A 23,358-nucleotide genomic window follows, 5' to 3' on the forward strand; every position below is an offset into this window, starting at 1 on the left:
ACACACAGTGGTGTAGAAACAGAGCACTCGCCACAATCACAAATCAGCCTTGTGATAAAAGCAAAATAGTTTTTAATCCAACCGGGTCAACACCGTTATAGGCAAATGAGAAGTATATAAGCCCCGACGTTTCGGTCCCAACATGGACCTTTATCAAGGAGCGTTTTTCAAAGAGAAGTCACATAGTCAACGAAGCAGGAACAGCCTGGATACAGACAGCTGGCTGACCCTGTCTGTATCCAGGCTGTTCCTGCTTCGTTGACTATGTGACTTCTCTTTGAAAAACGCTCCTTGATAAAGGTCCATGTTGGGACCGAAACGTCGGGGCTTATATACTTCTCATTTGCCTATAACGGTGTTGACCCGGTTGGATTAAAAACTATTTTGCTTTTATCACAAGGCTGATTTGTGATTGTGGCGAGTGCTCTGTTTCTACACCACTGTGTGTGGATCTCTTGGATTTGTATTAAGGGGCATGCGATTGCATGTACCTTTTGCTGGGCACCCCACCGCTGTCTATATTTGGGTGAGAGTGCGGTCTTTCTTTGTTTTCTATATATATATATATATATATATATATATATATATATATATATATATATATATATATATATATATGTGTGTGTGTTCTATATATACACACTCCAAAAGAATGGCACTCCAGAGGCAAGAAGGTTTCAGCACATAAAAAACGTGTATTAAGAAACCAAGCTTTCGGGGTTTGATCCCCTTCGTCAGGATACACTACAGCAAAGAACACACCACACAGAACATACATAAATACCTGACACCGATGTCTCTCCTCCCTCCGCCGTCCATTGCACGGGGCGCACGCACCCACCCCCGGAAGTCGGGCTTGGTGACGTCATCGGACCAGGAGTAAGCTACGGCGCCGTTGCTAGGCAGCAGGCACCGCTTGCGTTCCACACTGCATCCACTTAGCCACCCTCCATACTTCCTGGTGGCGTAGGCGGCCCTGCGGACAAGCAGAGAGGGGGACAGAAAAAGCATAATACATTATGCATATCATACAGACAAAAACCATAAAAAGAATATAAGACATTAAATATACAAAAGAAATAGAGACACAGAGAAAATGCAAATAAACACAAATAAATACATATAAACAGGCAGCAATCAATACAGCGGACATACTGCTCAAGAATCACGTAACAGCACTTCAGCATATTTTATCATTCAACCCATTAGGGTGAATAGTGTTTAATCTGAAAATCCAGTGTGACTCGGTGATAAGCAGGCGTTTAGCCCTATCACGCTATATGTTCTTTATATATATATATATATATAATGTATAATATATAACCTTTCCCTTGTGCACATAGGGGAACCCACAAAGAGTTTTTCATCACAATGGGCCTTATTCTAGTTCACTCTTTGTGACAAAATCCTTCTTAGATGGACAAAACCATGTGCACTGCTGGTGGGGCAGATGTAAAATGTGCAGAGAGAATTAGATTTGGGTGAGTTATTTTGTTTCTGTTCAGGGTAAATACTGGCTGCATTATTTTTACACTGCAATATAGATCTCACTTTGAAGTACAACCCCACCCAAATCTAATTCTCTCTGCACAAGTAACATCTGCCCCACCTGCAGTGCACATAGATTTATCCACCTAAAGAAGGATTTTGTCAGAAAGAGTGAACTAGAATAAGGCCCAATGAGACGATCATATTAGATGAGCTATTTGGGATCATCCATAAATAGTAAAAACTCGTGTTGCTGTGTTTGGGCAGATTAATGTTAATTAAGATTACTTTGTTCTCCTCACCAATGTGACCAACTGTATTGCGACTTCCAATGGAGTCTTTGCAGATCCATGGGTGGGCCACGCATGGGTACTGTAATACAGAAAAAGGCCACGCTTTTGCACTGCAATACAAAAAAGGCCACGCATGCGTACTGCAATACAGAAAAAAACAGCCATGCATGTGTACTGCTATACAGAAAAAAAGGCCACGCTTGTGCACTGCAATACAGATAGTCATGCTTGCATACAGCAATACAGAAAATAAGCAAGTTGCGTCCAATAAAAAGCTCATGTATTTCCATCCAACCCTGACTCCTCTGTGTCTAGATAAACCCCAATTGTGATTTTTTTTCTCCCAGACAAATGATAGGCTGCAGAAATAACGTGTGTCCTTATCGTATGGTGAGCAATTAGGAGATGCTCATCTGCAGCAAGCAATTTTCACAGACGTAGATAATTTTGGAAAGTGTCAAAATAGGCAGCAGGATAATTTGAAAATTAAACACAGGCAGAATGTGGCGTCTCCTTCTCCACAGGATCCTTGTTAATTGGAACGCAAGAGATAATAAGGCATTATCATGCTGTTGACCTTTAGCCGTCTTTGGTATGAGGACCTGTTTCCTGATCTTATTTTTCTTCCTCCCATAGGTACTTTTTCCGGAGTGGAAACATTGAGCACCCTGAGGACAAACTGTACAACACCTCAGTGGAGATCCTGCCTTTTGATGTAAGTACGCGGAAGGATTATGATTAGAAAAAAAAAAGTAGATGCCGCTTAAACGGTTATTGTGTAGCACTTTTTACGATTTTTAGAATTGTGATGCTCAGTTGATGGGGCTACGCTCCTTGAGTATATGGGGCCGGATATGTCAGACGGATTCATGTGGTATCTTTCTGTGGGCACAGATAAAACAAAAGGTCCCCATACACCTGAAAGACATTGCACCCAATCATACAATCTCGAGGGATTGCAAGATGGATTGTAAAAAGATTGTGTGCAGACAATCGTGCAATGTGCGGCCCTGTGGGTTTGAGGATTGGTCCTCCGCTTATACAACAGGGTAATTTGAGTGGCAGTTTTCAGGCAGTTTAGGTGTATACAATCGATTGTGAGAGGACCGGTCGTATGCAACAGCTGGACTGTACGACGGAGTGAGACGGATTGTGAGTACATGGTGTGTCCAAAAACCACCAAGGACTCCCGGGGAGTTGAAGGGAAAGTTGGACACAATCATCTTTCTGATGTATGGCCACCTAAGGGAAGTATGTCTCCTAATTGTGTACTGTCTAAATATGTTTTGATTATGGCATAACCCTCTTGATCTGTGACGTAGCTAGAAAGATGAAAAAAAGATTCTCGCGCCCATTCCTCATACGTTCCTCATACATAATGTAAAAAAGAAAAATGTTCCTACAAGTTTTGAGCCAGGGGTTTCTTTCTCGTTGCTAGGCCTGGTGAGAGCCCCTCCCCCACTCAGTCATCCAGCCACCGACTCATCTGCTCGGCCCTCTTGCTCTGCTGGTGGGCAGAGCTAATTGTACCTGATGGGGGTGGGGCTACATGGGTTTCAGTTTCAAGTGACTGTTGGTTCCTGCCAAAGAGGGAGAGGAGTAGCTGCTGGTGTTCCAGGCCCGCACAGCCTGTGAGACTGCACTCTTCCAGTGAGTGGTGTGTGGGTTAGGCTGCTGGAGGGGGGAGGTGTTAGGCAGCAGGGTATGAGGTTTAAGCACTAGATATATGTCCTTCCCTTTTGTGCTGTGATAGAGCGCAGGGTGAGTGCGTCAGTGTGACGGAGCACAGGCCGCGGCCTAAGGGAGCATGTACGTGTGATAGAGAGCAGTCCATAGGGTGAGGGAGGGCATCAGTGGGATAGAACGCTTGCCGCAGGACAAAGGAGTGTGTCAGTGTGATAGAACGCAGGGTGACGGAAGGTGTCAGTGTGATAGAGGGCAGGGCACTGAGTAAGGGAGTAAGTCAATGTGATAGAACGCAGGCTGCAGGACGAGGGAGGGTATCAGTGTGATAGAACACAGGCCTCAGGGTGAGGGAGCACAGGCCGCAGGGGAAGGAACTGTGTCAGTGTGATTATAGGGCAGGGTGAGGGAAAGCGTTGGTGTGATATAGCAAAGGCTGCATGGTGAGGGAGTGCGTCCAGTTCCACGGGGGAGGGGGTTTAGGGGATGGGGGGCCCCAGAGATATCAATGTATGTGGCTCCAAGATTTCTGTTTCCGCCCCTGCTTGTTGCCAGGGTGTAGCACTCCCCTGAACATCTAGCATCTGTCTCCAACAAGGCGGCAAACATTTTTGGGGGGCCGTTTTAGCAGATTCCATATGGTTAGCCACTAACTGATTCAAACTCAAAGGGGAGGAGAGGTGCCCCCTTGGGAGCAGGAGCCCGGCGGCAGATGACTCCATTGCCTCCCAGAGTTCTGCCTCTGCCCACTCCGCTACAACTTGGTCTGTGATGGCGTTTTTATGCCACTGCTTGATCTCATATGTGTACTTGTCTGTTCAGCAGGACCTCTGAGCATCCATTTATCTTCAAGTAGCGGGCGTCGCTTATTCAATGCTGCCGTTTCCGACCACAATAAAGGCAGATTACAAAAAACAGAGATCCGGCTTTAAAACAACACAGACACAATTTGACCAAGCAAAAAACCTCAAGCGCTAAAAATGTTGAATCCTGCTGCTGTTTGTCCGTCCAAAAAAATAGTCCAACTGTAAACTGTTCAAAAAACGCTGTGAGGGATTCAGTATTGAATCCCGGCGGCATGGGCGGATTGGCCCACCGGGAAACCGGGCTATTTCCCGGTGGGCCGGCCCATTTCAGCCATGTAGCGGCCGCTCGTCCCCCCTGGATGGGCCGCGGCGCGGACCACCCGACCGCTATCCCCACGGCACTTTTGCCCACAACTAAGATGGCCGCGGCCAGCCTCATCCCGTGCAGCAGTAGTAATACTGGCCGCGGGAGCGCTGGTGCGCATGCGCGGCCGCACGCAGCAGCTCCCGCGGCCTCTCTGAGCATCTGTGATGCTGTTGACTTGATCCCTCCCCAGCAGGCAGCGCAAGTTTTTTTCAAAACAGGATGGGCGGCAGAATTAATGAGTAGTGTGCACTGTGCAGCGCCGCCCACCCTTCTACTATCCACCCTATAGCAGCAGCAGCAGCCTGGCAGCCACAGCCATACACTGGAAGAGCCAGCCAGGCATGGGCAGATCCAGGAGCAGTTCTACAGCAAGCCAGCCAGGTATGTAATGTGGGCTGGGGATGGGCATTATATGTTAATGTGCTAGGGAGGGGTGTGTACTGTGTAACATGTTAATATGTGTGTGTGTGGGGGGGGGGGGGGGGGTGACATGTTCATATGTGCAGGGAGGGGGGGTGTCATGTAAATGTGTGCTGCTATTGGCTGGCAACCCATCACGGTGTGTGGCATATGTATAATGGGCATTACGGTGTGCGGCATATGTATAATGGGAATCAGGGTGTGCGGCATATGTATAATGGGCATCACGGTTTGCGGCATATGTATAATGGGCATCATGTGTGGGGCATATGCATAATGGAGCATATATATAATGGGCATACTGTATGTATAATGGAGCATCACGGTGTGCGGCATATGTATAATGGGCACCACGGTGTGTGGCATATATATAATGGGCATCACGGTGAGCGGCATATGTATAATGGGAATCAGGGTGTACGGCATATGTATAATGGGCATCACGGTGTGTGTGGCATATGTATAATGGAGCATCATGGTGTGCGGCATATGTATAATGGGCATCACGGTGTGTGGCATACATATAATGGAGCATCATGGTGTGCGGCATGTGTGTATAATGGGTATCACGGTGTGCGGTATGTGTATAATGGAGCACCACGGTGTGCGGTATATGTATAATGGGCATCACGGTGTGGCATATGTATAATGGGAATCAGGGTGTGTGGCATATGTATAATGGGCATCACGGTGTGTGGCATATGTATAATGAGCATCACGGTGTACGGCATATGTATAATGGGCATCACGGTGTGCGGCATATGTATAATGGGCATCACGGTGTGCGGCATATGTATAATAGGCATCACGGTGTGCGGCATATGTATAATGGAGCATCACGGTGTGCGGCATATGTATAATGGGCATCACGGTGTGGGGCATATGTATAATGGGCATCACGGTGTGTGGCATATGTATAATGGGCTTCACGTTGTGTGCGGCATATGTATAATGGAGCACCACTGTGTGCGGCATAGGTATAATGGAGCATCACGGTGTGTGGCATATGTATAATGGGCACCACGGTATGTGGCATATATATAATGGGCATCACGGTGAGCGGCATATGTATAATGGGAATCAGGGTGTGCGGCATATGAATAATGGGCATCACGGTGTGTGTGGCATATGTATAATGGAGCATCATGGTGTGCGGCATATGTATAATGGGCATCACGGTGTGTGCGGCATATGTATAATGGAGCATCATGGTGTGCGGCATGTGTGTATAATGGGTATCACGGTGTGCGGTATGTGTTTAATGGAGCATCACGGTGTGCGGTATATTTATAATGGGCATCACGGTGTGGCATATGTATAATGGGAATCAGGGTGTGCGGCATATGTATAATGGAGCATCACAGTGTGCGGCATATGTATAATGGGCATCACGGTGTGTGGCATATGTATAATGGGCATCACAGTGTGTGGCATATGTATAATGGGCATCACGGTGTGCGGCATATGTATAATGGGCATCACGGTGAGTGGCATATGTATAATGGGCATCACGGGGTGGGGCATATGTATAATGGGCATCACGGTGTGCGGCATATGTATAATGGGCATCACGGTGTGCGGCATATGTATAATGGGCATCACGGTGTGGCATATGTATAATGGGCATCATAGTCTGCGGCATATGTATAATGGGCATCACGGTGTGCGGCATATGTATAATGGGCATCACGGTGTGCGGCATATGTATAATGGGCATCACGGTGTGTGGCATATGTATAATGGAGCATCACGGTGTGTGGCATATGCATAATGGGCATCACGTTGTGTGGCATATGTATAATGGGCATCAGTCTCCCCTCCCTGCATCCTCCACCACTTTGTGACTCCCCTCCCTGCATCCTCTGCATTCCCCCTCCTACCCTGCATCCTGTGCCACCATGCCGCCCTCACACTCTGCGTCCTGTGCCACCTTGCGTACGTCCTCCCTCCCTACGTCCTAAGCTACCCTGCATCTCCCCTCCCAGCATTCTATGCCATCCTCCATCCCCCCTCCCTCCCTGCATCCTCTTCCACCCTGCCACTCTACTCTCACCCTTCATCACCACCCCCTCTCACTCTTCATCACCACCCCCTCTCACCCTGCACCAACCTCACCCTGTGTCTTCTCATTCCGTTGCATAATGTGAACTTTAGCGCATACTGTTATGATGCATAATGTAATGTAGGGTGCTGCATAATGTTTTTTTTTTTAACTCATTCTGTGTGGCATTTTGTGAATTTTGGATCATTCCATGTGTCATAATGTGAATATTGGCTTATACTGTGTGGCATAAGGTGTGCAGGTTTTTCAATAGAAAAAAGGGCCCTCTTGTTATGGTGCATAATATGTTCAAGGGAGGTGGCCCTGTACTCAGTGTCCCATGGCACGGGGGGGGGGACAGTTGGGAGACCCCCTGTCACCCCCCCCCATCTCTATCTCCCCAGCCACACAGGCTGCAGAATAGACGCTGTACGCATGCGCCTATTCTGCATGGGGCATGGTGAAATAGGCCACGCCCCACACCGATAGGCCACGCCCCCAAAAATTTGGACGCACCTACGGCGCGTGGACACCCCAGGAGGGAGAAAGTGTCGGCATTTCGGCGGTCGGGATTCCGGCGTCGGGATTCTGAACGCCGGGATCCCGACCGCCGGGATCGTAACTGCATCCCGCTGTGAGAGGTCCTGAAAATCGGATTTGTTTTGTTGGAAATGGACACAGATTGTTGAATTCCTGGCTGTTTTTTTTTTTTTTTTTACAATCCTGACATTTTTCACCGCCATGCCCACTTTCCGACACTCGACAGCTGAAACCTTGAATTCCAGCTGTCGCGTTACAGTCCAGCTGAGTGAAAACAGCCAGGGATTCCGACTGTTGGGATGTTCCAACAATCGTAATACCGGATTGAATACCCTCCTTTATGGTTTTCTGGCCCTTGTTTCTAATGGCTGGAAATGGAGGTGTGTTGGCTTCTGTAGTACTGCTATAGCCAACTGAGTATTCTAGCATCTCCCCCCAAAAGCGCTGCCTCTATGCCATCCTCTCATGTTGCCTCCCATTCAAATTTGGTGGTACCTCTGTACGAGCATTTAATTCATTTTGACCTGTTTTCTCTTAATAAATGCGGCTTTTCAGCTTATTTTTATGTTTCAAATTTAAAAAAAAAAAGAGTGAGGGGGAGATATGTCTTATATGTGTGTGGGTGTGTCCTTTGTGCAGTGCACCTAGATGGATCACAAAGAGCTCTAGTGGCTGTCTGATCAGCATTACCTCAGGGGCACAACTGAGGACTGGACATGTGACAACGCTACACCCGTTGCATGTTCTACAATCTGGTATTATTTAGCTTGGTTTGGCTTAATCTATAGATGGGTATGCAAATGAGCAGACTTATGACTAACAATCGCATGCTATTTCCTGCCTGTGTGTGACACATTACACAGTCATTAGACGTAAGAGCCTCTATTTTGGAAGATGCTTGTCTTAAAATACTACCCATCTGGTAATGTGTTAAATCCTGTTACGTACGGATGTGTCTCACCCGGTGTATGGATATAGCATTCCTGCAACTACGTGTTTACAGATCTGCCTGCAGAGGGAAATACGCAGTCGCTCCATGACCAGATGCCAATATGCTCGATCTGCCGAGTGGGTCCACATTATTAATACATAGCCCCACTCAATGCTTGGTCCACTCTTCTGTTTCCTTGGTGTCTCTTAGGAACTCAACTGCAGGCTCATTCGGCAATGCATCTAATTGTCAGCATTGGGTCAATTGTAATAGATAAGATGGAGGTTCGCTTCTAGAACTTGTGGTTTGTTTGTTTTTTTTAAGTTTCCTTGTTCAGCTTAATTGACTGTTGTTATTATGTTTTCACCGGTTCTGTAATCAGCTGGCGGTGATCTCTACAGAAATAGGGCGCAGGTGTTGGTAAAGATTCTTGCACTTGCCGACCCGTCTCTAATCTGGAAACCAGAGGATCTGGAGTGGGTGCGTCAGATGATGGATCAATATTTGGATGTTACAGATTTTCTTTAGGCCTCCTACAACTGTTTCGTAACTGTTTTAGGTGGTGTTGTAAGTAACTTTAATGGCAGCATCGGCCATTGCAGCGTAGAGAATGTCTAGTTCAGTATGACTTAAGGATAGATGTATCGATCATCATTTTGGGGGAGACGTGGTATCAATGAACGTTATGTGCACTGATACCGGGTTCCCCTCCTTCATGTATTACACCGGTGGAGTGAGGAAAATGCCAGGCACTATTTGCTAAAATATAGCACGCAGGTAGAACAATATATGTACGGTAAGCCCTACTGACCGTTCCAACACCTGCAGCTATCAATTTCAACAGCTGCGGGTGTCGTTGCCTTGTCTCCATAGCAGGAACCGTGTTTTGGTGCCAGTTCCGGGCTGCGCAGGAGATCCTGCCTCAGTAGCAAGATCTTGCACATGCGCCCTTGAGCTGGACAGGCAGGGAGAGAGAGAAAGAGATGCAGCTCGTCAGCAACAGGTTAATTTGCTGTGTGCTCAGGCGGGGATTTCCAGGTGGTAGGGTTGGGGGGTTGACACCGCTTTGTCAGAAAAAGATGGTAATACATCTTATTGATGATGCTTTCTGCTTCACTGCGGTAATGAGGTGTAGCAAAAAGTTCCGCTATCATACATCTCCCCCTTAGTTCTTCAGAGAAAGTTGGTGCTTACCTGGGCATGACCGAGCGTTACATGTCCGACTTTTAACTTGTTGTAGTATTGGGAACATTATTTGAACCGTTATTTGCTGAAAGTATAAATGTTTGACACTTTCGATGTAAGAGAAGGAGTAGGAGATATTTGCCGTACTGCAATATATCCTTTTCTGGGTATAATGTTTCATTTAAACTGACATATGAGATGCGGATGAAGCCGCGTTTGAAGTCAGAGTGAAATAAAAGCTGTTTGTTGGTCTATTAAATACAGTTTTGACTGAGTACTTCTTCTGCTTCAGTCACGGTCACAGCCAAACACCTATTTGCTGCGATTGTCTGAGGACGAGACTGACAGGCAGAGAATCTCAGCAGAACTTTTCTCTTTATGAAAGTTTTCTAACTGTGACTCTCCCAAATATTACACATGGCGGATGGCACTTGGCCAGTATGGCTAACTCCACACTAATGCTTCTAGACACGACATCTTTCCAGGCCAAACATATATTTAACAAGTTTCCACAAGTTGTCCTTGATTATTTCTCATACCTTCCCAAGTTAGAGGGTCAGTTGGGGAGGTACGCGCCATCACCAGAGTAGGCAATACAATGAAGCGGTCACGACTGGTCCACCAAACTGGTGGCATCTAGGGGTAGGTCAGTATATTACTAGTGCACCAAACAACACCTGTCAGTGGTAAGAGGTTGCCCTTCACCACATGAGGACTTCAGGTTTCCCGGGACTTATTCTGCCATCTATAACATGTTATTCGAACAAGAGTATTGTCCGACACATTATCTTACAAAGCGGTTGTTCTGCTGATGGAGCCAATGTTGCAGGTAGTAAAGAACAAGCAGTGTCAGGGATCGAAAGGAATGGTACCTGCCACCGATGAGCAAGGTTCTTCTGTTTTGTTAAAGGAATTTTTAATGATTCGCTGTATTGAACATCATTAATGAGAGATGTATCATTAAAGATTATTATGCAGGCACCACCAAAAATATAGTCAGGTGACTGGGTCAAATAATACACAAACCTAATTTCTATCTCTGAAATGGTAAATAAATATAATATTTTGTGGATTAAATATTATTGGTTTATTTCTTATATTGCCTCCTCTTCAACTAAAGTCTGAATTTATGAGATTTTAACATGATTGGATGATCTAAGCACACAGGTGCTATCTATTGTACTAATTATTAGGGTATATAAACCAGCCTCTAGGCCATGATGGTATCCTTGATAAAGCTGCAGTTTGGAAAAGCAGCGAAACGCGTTGGTGACCCTCCATTACCCTGATCCCTGTCTTGCTGGACATCAAATTGCACACTTGGACTGATTATTGCCCCATCGCTGTTTACCAAAACAGCAGGACACTTTCCCCCACCTCCAGTGACGGTGGACTTCATTCCATTCGTCCAGGCCACATACTAGAGAGGACTCAAACCCCCTGAGAATTGGGACACAACCCACTGGGCACTACACGGGTCATCTCACCATCTGGGAGCACCCAACCATCCAATTGATTGGACAGACCATCGATCCATTGTGGTCCATTACAAGTGGAGAACACGTTTTGGAATACCTCCAGTGGCCACGGAATACAATTCATTCTTCTCCAGGCCACTCACTAGAGAGGATCCACCGCACATCCGTGGGGTGCTCCACCTGTTTCTCCCCAGGTGACGACCCAGTGCACCGCACTTTTGCCTATGGAGTGGTAACTATACCAATTACCCAATTGTGTAATAACATTGCTTTGTTGCAAAAACATCAAAAAATCAGTCCAGCAAGCAGAGAGTGTTTTTATATATTTGTACATGTTGTATTTCAATTTCTTCTTCTTTTAAGAAAATACTGTATATACAGGTCGTTTTAATAATATTAAAATTGTTTTTAAGGATCATCTAATCTGTGAATCCATTTTTAAATTACCAATCTTAGCGCTGCCACAGAACTTTTGTTCTGAACCTACTTTTCTTCTCTGTTTATCGGGTACAAACTAACCCGCCAGTGCAGCTGCTGCCCCAATTACCACTCATATCCTGCGCCCCTTGGTGGACACCCCCACACGGTGCTCACCAAACCCCTGTTTTTACCACCAAAAATCTAATGGTGTGTAAACACGGTAAGATATGCATCGCATGCAGATCCACTAGGGTTTTAACCGTTACGATCTGCATGCGATCCCAATGCGCGTTCGCGTATCCCAAGACAGATAGTCTTGGCTGCATTGACTATATAGTGCAGATCTGCACTATATAGTCAAAACTGTGCCACTGAATGCATGCCGTGCTATGCGAGTCCCGATATGATCTGATCGCATCGGGACTCGCATAGCACAGCATATCTGACCATGTGTACACACCATAATACAGATTTTATTTTGCAAATGGAGTAATTAGGTGCAAAAATTATTTTTGGGGGAAAAGTACAGGTCGACTATGAGTGTACGCTCAGTTTGATGAATAATCAAGCAATATAGGACAACTGGATCTCTTGGAAGGAAACGCTGTTCTCTACCATGCCTCTGTCCAGTAGACAAGCGAGCAGTGCGGAATAACACATTTGGAAATTAGCTGGAGGCACAACTTCCCATGGAGGTGGTCCGGGCAAGAGCTGCTTAATTTGGAGAAACTTATGGTGCCAATGTTGAAGTTTAAAGGTCAGCCAACATCTGTAACAAATGAACCATTGCTTTCTGTAGAAAAATGTACACATTGTAACCAGCTTGCCTACAGCTACTCGTACTATACCCTTAATAAACAGAAGATACCAATATATATCAGTAATAACTGCCATACATTCAATGTGCCCCTGGCTTGGACTACTCGGTGGGGTAGGCCTCAGGATCTGTGGGGTAGGCCTCAGGATCTGTGGGGTAGGCCTCAGGATTTGTGGGGTAGGCCTCAGGATCTGTGGGGTAGGCCTCAGGATCTGTGGGGTAGGCCTCAGGATCTGTGGGGTAGGCCTCAGGATCTGTGGGGTAGGCCTCATGATCTGTGGGGTAGGCCTCAGGATCTGCGGGGTAGGCCTCAGGATCTGCGGGGTAGGCCTCAGGATCTGCGGGGCGCGCCTCAGGATCTGCGGGGAGCGCCTCAGGATCTGCGGGGCGCGCCTCGGGATCTATGGGGTGCGCCTCAGGATCTGCGGGGTGCACCTCATGATCAATATGAAGAAGTTGTAATAAGCCATTTACCTGGCGAATGTGCTGGTAATAGAATTTATCTCCATTTGATAAATCTACCCCTAAGTGACACCGTATTGCTGAGCGGGGACAAATCACCGGGGAAGTGAGTGACACAGTAGTGCACCAGGGATAAATCACATTGTGGAACTGAGGTGACAGTGTTGTGTAACATGCATAAATCACTGGGAATATTGTGTACCAAAGATAAATGACTTGGGGGGGGGGGGGGGACTGAGTGACACAGTGTTAGAAATTGGGGATAAATCACTCGGGGAAGCTACAAAGCCAGTACTGCTTGTGGGGAACATTCATTTGGGGAACATAGCAATGCAGCATTGTGCTCTAGTGGTACACATATATGGAATCACAACGCTCTGTACATCAGGGCACGCCGAGTCTCAGTCAGGTCGTTCTGAGGCACAGACGGCTCTCAATAAAACATACACCAATATTTCCGTTTGCTATCATTTCAGCTGTAAATCTCCGGTAGGTGAAGAAATGAATTGCCTGTCATTGCAGTTTACATGGCAGTATTTCCCAGCGAACGGCTTCCTGCGATGTGCCTGGGACGTATAAAGAATAGTAATAAAAAAAATACACTAAGATATATCTTGTCTTGCGGGGGACTGAAGTTATCTGAAGATCTGTAATATACAGATAAATTGGTCGTTGTGTTACATTTCAGATGATTTTCTTTCGGTTATTCTTTATCAGCCTTAATCTTCTTTTCTACTTCAGCAGATTCCTTCATAAATGAGGTAACAGTACCATCTTGTGGCGCCAGTGGCTAGGGTTTATGACCATAGACACAATTCAGATGCTGATTAATAGCCATATTTAGACTCTCTAAACTTACGTTCCTTTTTCGCATTGACTGGCCTTTTGGCGAGTCCTAGTTCTTACCCACACTTGGAAGAAGCGGCCATTTTGTGGGCTTAATATTCAGCCATACAGTTCCGTACATCACCAAGACAAGAGGGAAAAGGGCAAATGGGGGAAGTATGTGTGATTACATATAGAAACTATTGTTATGTGAGTGCAGACAGTGTACTGAAGACAAAGTTGTCTTTGTTGGGGCACTCTTGATATGAAGGTTGAGTGTCTCTCATCCGAAATGCTCGGGCCCGCAAGCATTTTGAATAAGGGATTTTTGCGGATTTTGTAAAAAAAAAATTCTCCATACTTACCTTGTCCCCTGGTGGTGCCCCGATGGTCCCCTGACATTTACGGTGTTGCCCGGCGTTCACGGCGGCCTTCAGGATCCTCTTCAGTGACTGGCGCCCGCGCAATGCACTCCTGGGACCGGAGATGCTGCTGAAGTGGATCTTGAAGGCCACCGAGGACATCCCCCCCCCCAAAAAAAAACGAAATATGTTGAGAAACCACGGTTTTCAGAATATTTTGTTTTTTGGGGGAATACACGGATAAGGGAGGCCCAATATTAAGAAGTAATTGTTTTATTCCGAATTGTTGAATTATGTTATAACTTAACTATGTAAAATATGTTTATGTGCCATCTGAATTTTATGTGATCTTGAATAAAAGTTAATTTTTAATCATATATTCATATCAAGAGTGTCCCAGCAAAGCCAATTTTGATTTCATTGCTCCTTTTGCACTCGCATAACAATAGTTCGTAGTAACTAAATTTGGGAGCACCACCAACAAATAGCCCTACCTTCCAGTGAACCTACGGCATTTAAGTTGGTTAGTACATATCTGTTTAACGTATTGATAAGTCTGTGTGGTTTCATCCTTATTTATCACTACATATAGAAACCAGTCACAAAGCATTTTGTCACTGGCTCCTAAAGAACTTATTGACTGAATTCAGTGCACAAAATGGCTGCTTCCACTATGTGGAGATGATGGCTCCTCTAGCATTATTGCATTGAAAGTTCACTCAAAAACAAGCATACCCTACAGCTAGTTTTCATATCATCCTTTATAGTAAAGTCCTACACTAACAAAACACACTTTGATACCTTATATTAAAATTAGAAGTGGCGCTGCAGAATTAAAACCGCAAATCACAATATATCCTCCCATTATGGGACTAACTCATAGCTGCACACTACTCTGCTCTGGGGATGGAGCTCATTCTTTGCAAAAGTGCAGGGCGGAACACTGAGCCACTTACAGGTTTTCCAATCTCCATTTTCACTCCAAGAAGTAATTTCTGTTTTGTGTCATTTGCAAGTTATTAAGTGGTGTACGTAGGAATCCTGCTGATTTTAGATGCGTCTCTAAGGACGGGTGTGGTATATTTCACCGGGAATCCGACAGTCATTACTCAGACGTCGGAATCCCGACTGCACAGCGGGGGGAGCGCAATGAAGCCCCTTGCGGGCACGGTGGCGAGTTGCGCTCGTCACCTATTTTATTCTCCCTCTATGGGGGTCGTGGATATATGGGGCTTGTTGTGAATTCTACCCAAGTCCCAGGATGGTTAAGCAATACAGAGTCCCTCCCCCTAAACCATGCATTTAGCCTGATAGTTGCAGGTCCTCGTGAAGCACCTAAAGCACAAATGCATCTCCTCCCGCAAGAATGCCACTTGTATGAAACGCGTCAGCCTTCATGTTGGTCCCCCAACTATAATGCTGAATGTTACATTGGGACCAATTCTTATACACATTGTAGTTGTCAGTAGTCTGGATTATTCATGATGTTGGTTTTATGTATTGCATTATTTTAACACAGTCAAGTGGCATCTGTGCTACCTATGTCATGGGCTGAGCTAAATCGTGTAGTCTACAAAAAGTTGTGGTTAAACTTCAATCTGCCTGACCTCTAGTTTGCCATTATAGTACAGCTCGTGTGTTACATGTCTGCTCACCCCTGTAATAGAATCTTGCACTTCTCTACTGAATCCTTCAGGCCTGACTTATTTTTGTGTCTCTTACAGAGCCTCCAGTCGGACAAAGAAGCATTACAGGAAGGCCGGGCCAAACCCTCTAAATACCACCGCACACCAGATGGGTACTTTCAGATAGGTGAGCTACTGGCGGTGCTTTTCCAGTCTCTAACTATATGTCCCGTACAAGTAATTCTGTTTACCTGCCTTTGTCTGGCGTAATCCCAATGTTCTCCGAACATGATTGCATAAAGATGTGCTCTTATTTATGTGCCGCAATAGTGAAATTGGATAAAAATAAATGATATGCCTGAAATTGTCATACTATTGGCTTAAATGCCCAAAAAGCCAGTGTGTTCCATCCTCATGGAAACCAGGGCTTACGCCATACTACAAGAAGGCAGTGTAAGCGCTGTGGGCCAAATATATTAAGCCTTAACAAGTAATAATGTGGAGAGAGATAAAGAGTGATAAATGACCAGCCAATCGTCTCCCAACTGTCATGTTACAGGCTGTGTTTGATAAATGACATTTAGGAGCTGCTTGGCTGGGTCCTTTATCGCTCTCCAATTTATCACTTGTTAAGGCTTAATACATTTCTCCCGAAGTACCCATAGCATGTTGCCGTACATTATATCTGTACATTGGTGCATATCAGTTATTGTGTGACTAGGGCTTGAACAGACTTCTACAGTATGTCTATGCATGTACACCAGGTGGCTACGATATGTGGGTCCATATATTGTGTGCAAAGTGTCTCCAAACAGGTGGCCATATAGCACAGGTCAGTCGTTCCACATGGGTGCCGGGTGCCGGATAACTCTCCAACAGTCTGAATCCTGACTGACAAGGCCTTTTCTCCCTTTTGGGGGTCCACAACCCCCATAGAGGCAATATAGAATCTGTGGTGAGCCACCAAGCCCGCAAGGGTCTTTGTAGAGCTTGCCCCCATCAGAGTTCCTTGAGTCGGACAAATGACTGTCAGAATCCCGACTGTCTGAGCGCCATAATACAACCGTTCAACACTCCACACAAATCCTGTGGGGACCTGTTAGTTGAGTCACCAGGTGACTCAAAGAAAGACAAAAGCAGCAACTACTGTCTGGGATTACCTGGACATGATTCTTGGGGCGACTAGTGGCCGGGATCACCTAGGATGCCTGGACATGGATCTTGGGGTGACTAGTGGCTTTGATCACCTAGGATGCCTGGACATGGATCTTGGGGCGACTAGTGGCTGGGATCACCTAGGATGCCTGGACATGGATCTTGGGGTGACTCATGGCTAGGATCTTTTAGGATGACTGGACATGATTTGTGGGGAGACTCATGCCTGGGATCACCTAGGATACTTGGACATGATTTTTGGGTCGACTAGTGGCTGGGATCACTTAGGATGACTGAACATGATTCTTGGGGTATCTAGTCACCCCTAACGGACTGTGTGAATGACTGCACATACACTGCCTAACCAATGCAAGAAAGATCTTACACCGATAAGACAAATTGGAGCATTTAAATCCATAAATGAAAAATAAAATGTTTCTCCGAGACAACAATGAAATATCTTATCGCTATCATTAGCTGAAAATGAATCTGCGCTAGTCAAATTAAAATATTATTCTCAATTAAAACTACTGAAAGTGAAACGAATCATTTTGATATTTCTTTTCTCAGTCTGTAGTATTATTAGCACTCCGGTAATAACTCTTACTGATTAACACTTAATTATGAGATAAACTGTTACGCTATTTTTAACCACGGCTTATTAGTAGCATGCAATGAAGTCACCAGTAATAATTCCAGCATAAACTGTTGAAGATTGGAATGATTTTATGTGTTTTGTATATGGTAACAGTTTTGTCCTCCCACATTTCACTTTTATTTGCTTTGATGTGCCTAAATTAGGATCGTTTAACAAGGGCATAGCAGAAGGAGAAGTGGATTCTTCATTTGGGCCACTAGAGGCGCTGCGTCTCTCCATTCAGACAGATTCTCCAGTGTGGGTCATTTTGAGTGAGGTATGTTGATTTTTACTATCTTGGCATGTTAGGTAGTTACAACTAGTTTTTGACTGCTTTATATTTGTAGCATGTTTTTACTTTTATCCTCCCTGATTGCGTCACCAATCTAAAATAACTGAAACTTGTGTTAGAGAATGTTTCAGTTGTAATTTCATATTTAAAATTGAGTAATTCGCATGAATCATAAGTGTATCAATATAACAACAAGTGTACAAATATATTAATATAATATATATCCTAATATGTGAGGCGGTAAAAAAAAAATTCAGGTAAAGAAAGAGAGAGGGTCCATAGGTCTCCAGACAGTAGAACACCGATCACACAAATAAACTTCCCAAGGGTGGCCGTGGCCTTACTCTAATTTTTCCTTATATGTACTATTAGACTCTTTGAATTCCACCCGGTAAAACCAAGTGGTCGCGTATGTGGTGACGTGTTTAGATGTTGACGGTTAGATCTCTCCATAAACATATACATATCACTTCTAAGGAAACAAGGAGGGAAGGATTTTCTTTTAACTTGGAATTATTCATATCTTTCGAGAGGGAGTCAGGGACACCACTGTATTACATTACGGAAGGAAGATTCCGGAACGTCAGGACCTTCATCCCTTGCAACATCTCTAGGCAACTGGTTGACTTCAGTGTTCAGAAGGGAGTTAGAGATGGACATTGCCACCAAATAGCATGGGACATTTTTACTTAATAAAATGGAAATTTCTTGCAGCTGTAGAGGCCCCAGTGTCTTAGGAGAGCCGCTTTGTTGTTAAGTGTATAGGTTCACTAGACGTCCGATGGCCAACTGATGTGCGGTGGATGTAAGACGTCGGCAGTGGGTATCTCTGTGCACAAGAAAGCGGTTGTATATTTAGCCGACTTTCATAAGTCCGCTCAAACAAAATCATAGCTGTGCCTGCACCTCTCAATTCAGGACCTTTGTATCATTTGGCTTAAATACTAGAATACAATAATAATATTGTGTTCATTTGTTTTTGTGTTACTGACGTATCTTCTGTTTTATTCATTCAATCCCCCTAAACAGATATTTATTAAAAAAGCGGACTGATCCCTTTTGGACCAATTTGTCAATAGACTGGACTGGTTCCTCCAGCTGCTCTGCCCTCGTTCCCTCTCCTGTAGTGCTGCTGTCCATCGCAGTGGCACTGCACAAGGTCAGTACTGGACTGAAGCAGAACATTTACCACATTGCCCCAAGTGCAGCTGGGGAAGTGCTGAATCGGTTCCCTGCCGTCCGGGATTACCCAAGAAGTAGAGAGGTAGCCTACTTCTCAGCAACTTCTTAGCACCTGCTCCAACTATGATGATGATCCTGGCATAGACATCTTCTCAGTGACCGAATTCTGCCCAGTCAGTGGCCCACTTTTGTCCACTCCTTGAGGGCGGATTTTCTGAAGCTGTCATCGTCCATGGAAAGCACAATAGTAGAAACGGTGGACACCAAAGCATTGTTTTCTGCATTGGGTGTGTTACATGTTAGAGGTGTTTCATGTGCAAAAGGAATGAAGGCGGGGTATACAACATAATGCCTAATTTTCTGTTACCAACTCCTTCAGTGGTGTCTGGCCCCCGTGCTGTTCGGGCCCTTTCAGTGCTGAAGCCGTTCAAAGGCCTTTTCTTTTTGTGTAATACTAGCTGTGATCAAGTTAGACTACTTTGTTTTTTTATTTTGTTCATTTTAGAAAATCCAGGTGTCACTTCAGTAATACATCTCCACGCAGTTGATAGTTCTGGGTAAATTTTAACTATTCCTTCACAGTCTGAACGTTTATTTTTTTTATTGGTTATGTCTTTTGATTGGGTTTGTTTCGCCACAGTGGGCGGTTAACGCCGTACGTGTTAGATGCTTATCCAATTTGAGCAGGAGCGGACGCGTTTCATCAAAGAGCAAACGTCCTGCAGAAATCCTGAAATTGTTAAGCGGTAATTTTACAGTTTATAAGAGCAGTATATTAAATAACTTAGTTTTTATAGGACTCCAGGGCTCAAATACAGCCCACTGTAGCTGAAAAAAAGTCTCTCTTCATGTACAAACAGTTCCGTTTGCTCTCTTCAAAAATATGTATATATTTATTTACAAATAAGTCTAAGTTTTACGATTCATTCACGCACCTCGGTCCTGCCAACAGTTACACATTATTTACCGAGAGTGCCTACAATATTCTCCGCATCTCCAAGAGGCCAAAACTTTATCATCACATAATGAGAGAGAAGCGTAGATATTTATTTATTGTGTCCCATGGAAGCAAACACAGCTGCAGCATTTGGCAAAAATTCCTCTCTTTTTTTTTTTTTTTTTTATTGGCATTAACGTACTGCAAAATCTGTTACTGCTCCCGAGTAAATGTTTCTGTATATTTTGATCTGTTTCGGTGGCTTTTCAGAAACCCAACCTTTCTGAGGACGCTCACAGTTTTACTTGGCAAGTATTTAAACAAAAAAAATTGCCACAAGCTCCCCACTTCCTCTGTTATATACACTGGGATATGTTACGAGAAATTGTCGTCATTTGTATTTTATATTGATTTCTCAGATACATCTCTATGAAAAATAAAATAATATTGTGCACTGTTATTGTCTCGTTTGACCTTGTAGGTTTTTCTTTCTCCTCCTATGTAAAAAGGCCCCTATACACTGGTGCGATTTGGCCTTTTTTTACCCGTTTCCTAGGGATCAGAACAAGAAATCGAGTCGGAGGTGGAGGTGCTGCACATAAGATAAATCGTATGTGCAGCCGTCAGGTGCTTTTTAGAACAAGCGATATATCGCCTTTGATTCCCCCCTGAACTCCCCCGGCAGGTCCCCGGTAGGCCCTTTTTTTACATGCGATAAGTCGCATGCTGTGAAAGATTGAAGGAAGTTGGGTCCAACTTGTGGCTCAGACAAGGCGGACAAGTGTACAGAGGGTATACTGTCATTGGGTTGACCACTGAAGGTCAACGTGGCTTAGGTAGACACACCAAATAGGTCGAGATGCCTAAGGTCGTCATGGTTGGGAAGGTCGACACAAGCATTAGGCTGATAATGGTTAGATTGACAGTCAAAAGGCCAACTTGGGTTTTCACTTTTTTTTTGAGCTGACGTGCCAACAGGCAGTATTTCACGGCATACCATCCACTAGGGTGTGGAGGGAGAATAGAAAAGTGTCCAAACGGTACACCGATACGGTATCCATGTCGACATTTGGGACAAAAAAAATGTGAAAAGCCCATGTCGACCCTTTAACTGACGAACTAGCCATTGTCAACCTAATGGGATCATTGGGTTGACCCCAATGATGGTCGACAGTCATTAGGTTGACACCATTGGGTGTCTAGGTCAACATGGCACAAGGTTGACAGGTGTCTAGGTCGACACAACAGTTAGGCTGACATGGGTAGGTCGACAGTCAAAAGGTCGACATGGGGGTTTTCACTGTTTTTTACCCCAATGTCGACACAGTTGACATGGACACAGTTTAAGTGCACCACGTCCCCTCGCATGGCATGCTACGCTCGCAATGCTTCAGGCGCGGTGCCTCTATACGCTTGGCACACTATTTTATTCTCCCACCACGCCCTAGTGGATGGTAGGGCATGAAATACCGCCTGTCCGCATGTCAGCTGAAAAACAGTAAAAAACCCCATGTCGACTTTATCTCATGTCCACCTAGACACCTGTCGACCTTCCAGTATGTCAACCTGATGACTGTCGACCATCTTTAGGTCGACCAACCGAATGTATCCCTATTGGTTAACCCACTGACCCATAACCATACGGATCTTTGATTGCATAGCTTTCTACAATGTTCAAAAGTTTTCACCAATCCTTACCCCAACAGAGCTTACAGCCTAACACCTCCACCATATAAATATCGGCCTATTAATGTTAAGAGAACATACAAACTCCACATAAATACCAAATCAGCATAGAACTCTTTGCCTTGCCACTGTGAGGCAGCAGTGCTAACCACTGTATCACATCTATACCTTTTGACGCTGACACTTAAGATCCTGTTTTGATACCCGGGGAAATCCGGATCTGCACATCCCTAGTACACAGACTGTTCCATGTTAGTGATGTGCATCATTTTTGTGGTGGGGCCTAGAACATTCAGAATCTGCAGCAGATAGCAATGCAATTGATTGCCAACATAAATATTATACTAATAATTGAATAGCTCATTTTATATCATTGGACATCACAGGAAATCATTGGAAATAATTAACACTGAGAAGCTGTTGGTAAGAATTTGTACTATTTTCCGCAATACTGGATTCATAAGAGCATCTGACTGTACACTTTGAAAGTGGGTTTGGTACCCTTATGGCAGGGGTGGGGAACCTTTTTTTGTGTTAAGGGCCATTTGTATGGGGAAAATGTCCTTCGGGGCCATATGTAAAAATTTCTCTTACAAATTGTCCTGCTGAATAGGACTGACTGTCTCCGGCTGCTGTTGATTAAGAGGAATCTCGTCCTCCACAAAGACTTTTATAAATTTCTCCAACTGAGACATTGGCTCCATCTCCCCATAAGGTGGCACCTTTGCCCAGATACCTTCGAGACAAACTAACTGCCCCTGATAGTAAAGGGAACATAACGTGGTGGTATACCGTATTGAACAGCCCTAGAATGCCTAATAAATTGCCCTCCATAATTAAATGGGAATCTGACCTAGTATGTTCACTCTCTGAGGATGAATGGAACTTGGTCTTCCAGACATGTTTCAGCTTGTCCAGATGTATATCCCACTCAGAACACTTCTATAAACTCCTTCACCGACTCTATTTGACACCTGTGCTGCTACACTCCATTTGGCCCTCTACATCTAATTTATGGTGGCGCAACTGTGGTCATGCGGGAACACTCCTTCATATATTCTGGTACTGCCCCGTCCTGTCAAAATTGTGGTTATCTGTATTTAACACCATATCTAGAATAACTGTAACACCAATCACCCCAAACCCATTATTAGCTATGTTCCATACCGTGGTAACATGTCAGCTAACGACCGCTATGTAATGGCCCACATTTTGGTGGCCACGAAACTCCTTATAGCACGACACTGGCGTACCCCATATGTACCAACTCTAGACATGGTTGAATCGATTGTACAGCTGCATTGCGAATTTGAGATAGCTGGGATTACCTACTCTCCATCAGCCTCAAACCCCCTGATCAAATGGTTTAGTTGGACGGAACACTGGCTATCCCGGATACCTACATTCTCGTCTAGCCCACAGCCCCCGCCCACACAACCTCTAGACCTGTCCAACAGTTTTGGAAGTTAACAGGTTCTGGCTTCTTATAATATGTTCCAATGTCCGAGATCCCTCTTGTTCGGTGAACCTCTCTATGTAATTGGTTTCCTTTGCAAGCACATAAATGGAAGGATATGAGTTGCCTCTCTCTACACTTATAACCAACGATTGTAACTGCTCAGAGTGTTCCCCCCCTCCCCCCTTCCCCTAATTTGTCCCACTTTCCCTTTATGTTTTTACAAAATATCTACTGTTTATTGTTTAATGTGCATTTATACTGTATTGA

At 44.8% G+C, this 23,358-nt stretch overlaps 1 protein-coding gene across 1 annotated transcript in view; it reads left to right on the forward strand.

The window, feature by feature from the left end:
* MGAT4B (alpha-1,3-mannosyl-glycoprotein 4-beta-N-acetylglucosaminyltransferase B) overlaps positions 1-20,406 on the forward strand; it is a 285,731-nt gene extending 265,325 nt beyond the window's left edge. Inside the window, exons 12-15 of the mRNA XM_083181481.1 lie at positions 2,418-2,496; positions 15,843-15,930; positions 17,700-17,812; positions 18,857-20,406. Coding sequence (XP_083037607.1) covers positions 2,418-2,496; positions 15,843-15,930; positions 17,700-17,812; positions 18,857-18,880 — 304 coding nt within the window. The 3' untranslated portion in view covers positions 18,881-20,406. The remainder of the gene's footprint in view (positions 1-2,417; positions 2,497-15,842; positions 15,931-17,699; positions 17,813-18,856) is intronic.
* The last annotated feature ends 2,952 nt before the right edge of the window (positions 20,407-23,358 follow it).

Source organism: Crinia signifera, chromosome 4 (genome assembly GCF_055691185.1).
Source record: "Crinia signifera chromosome 4, ASM5569118v1, whole genome shotgun sequence".
In the NCBI taxonomy this organism is placed as follows: domain Eukaryota; kingdom Metazoa; phylum Chordata; class Amphibia; order Anura; family Myobatrachidae; genus Crinia; species Crinia signifera.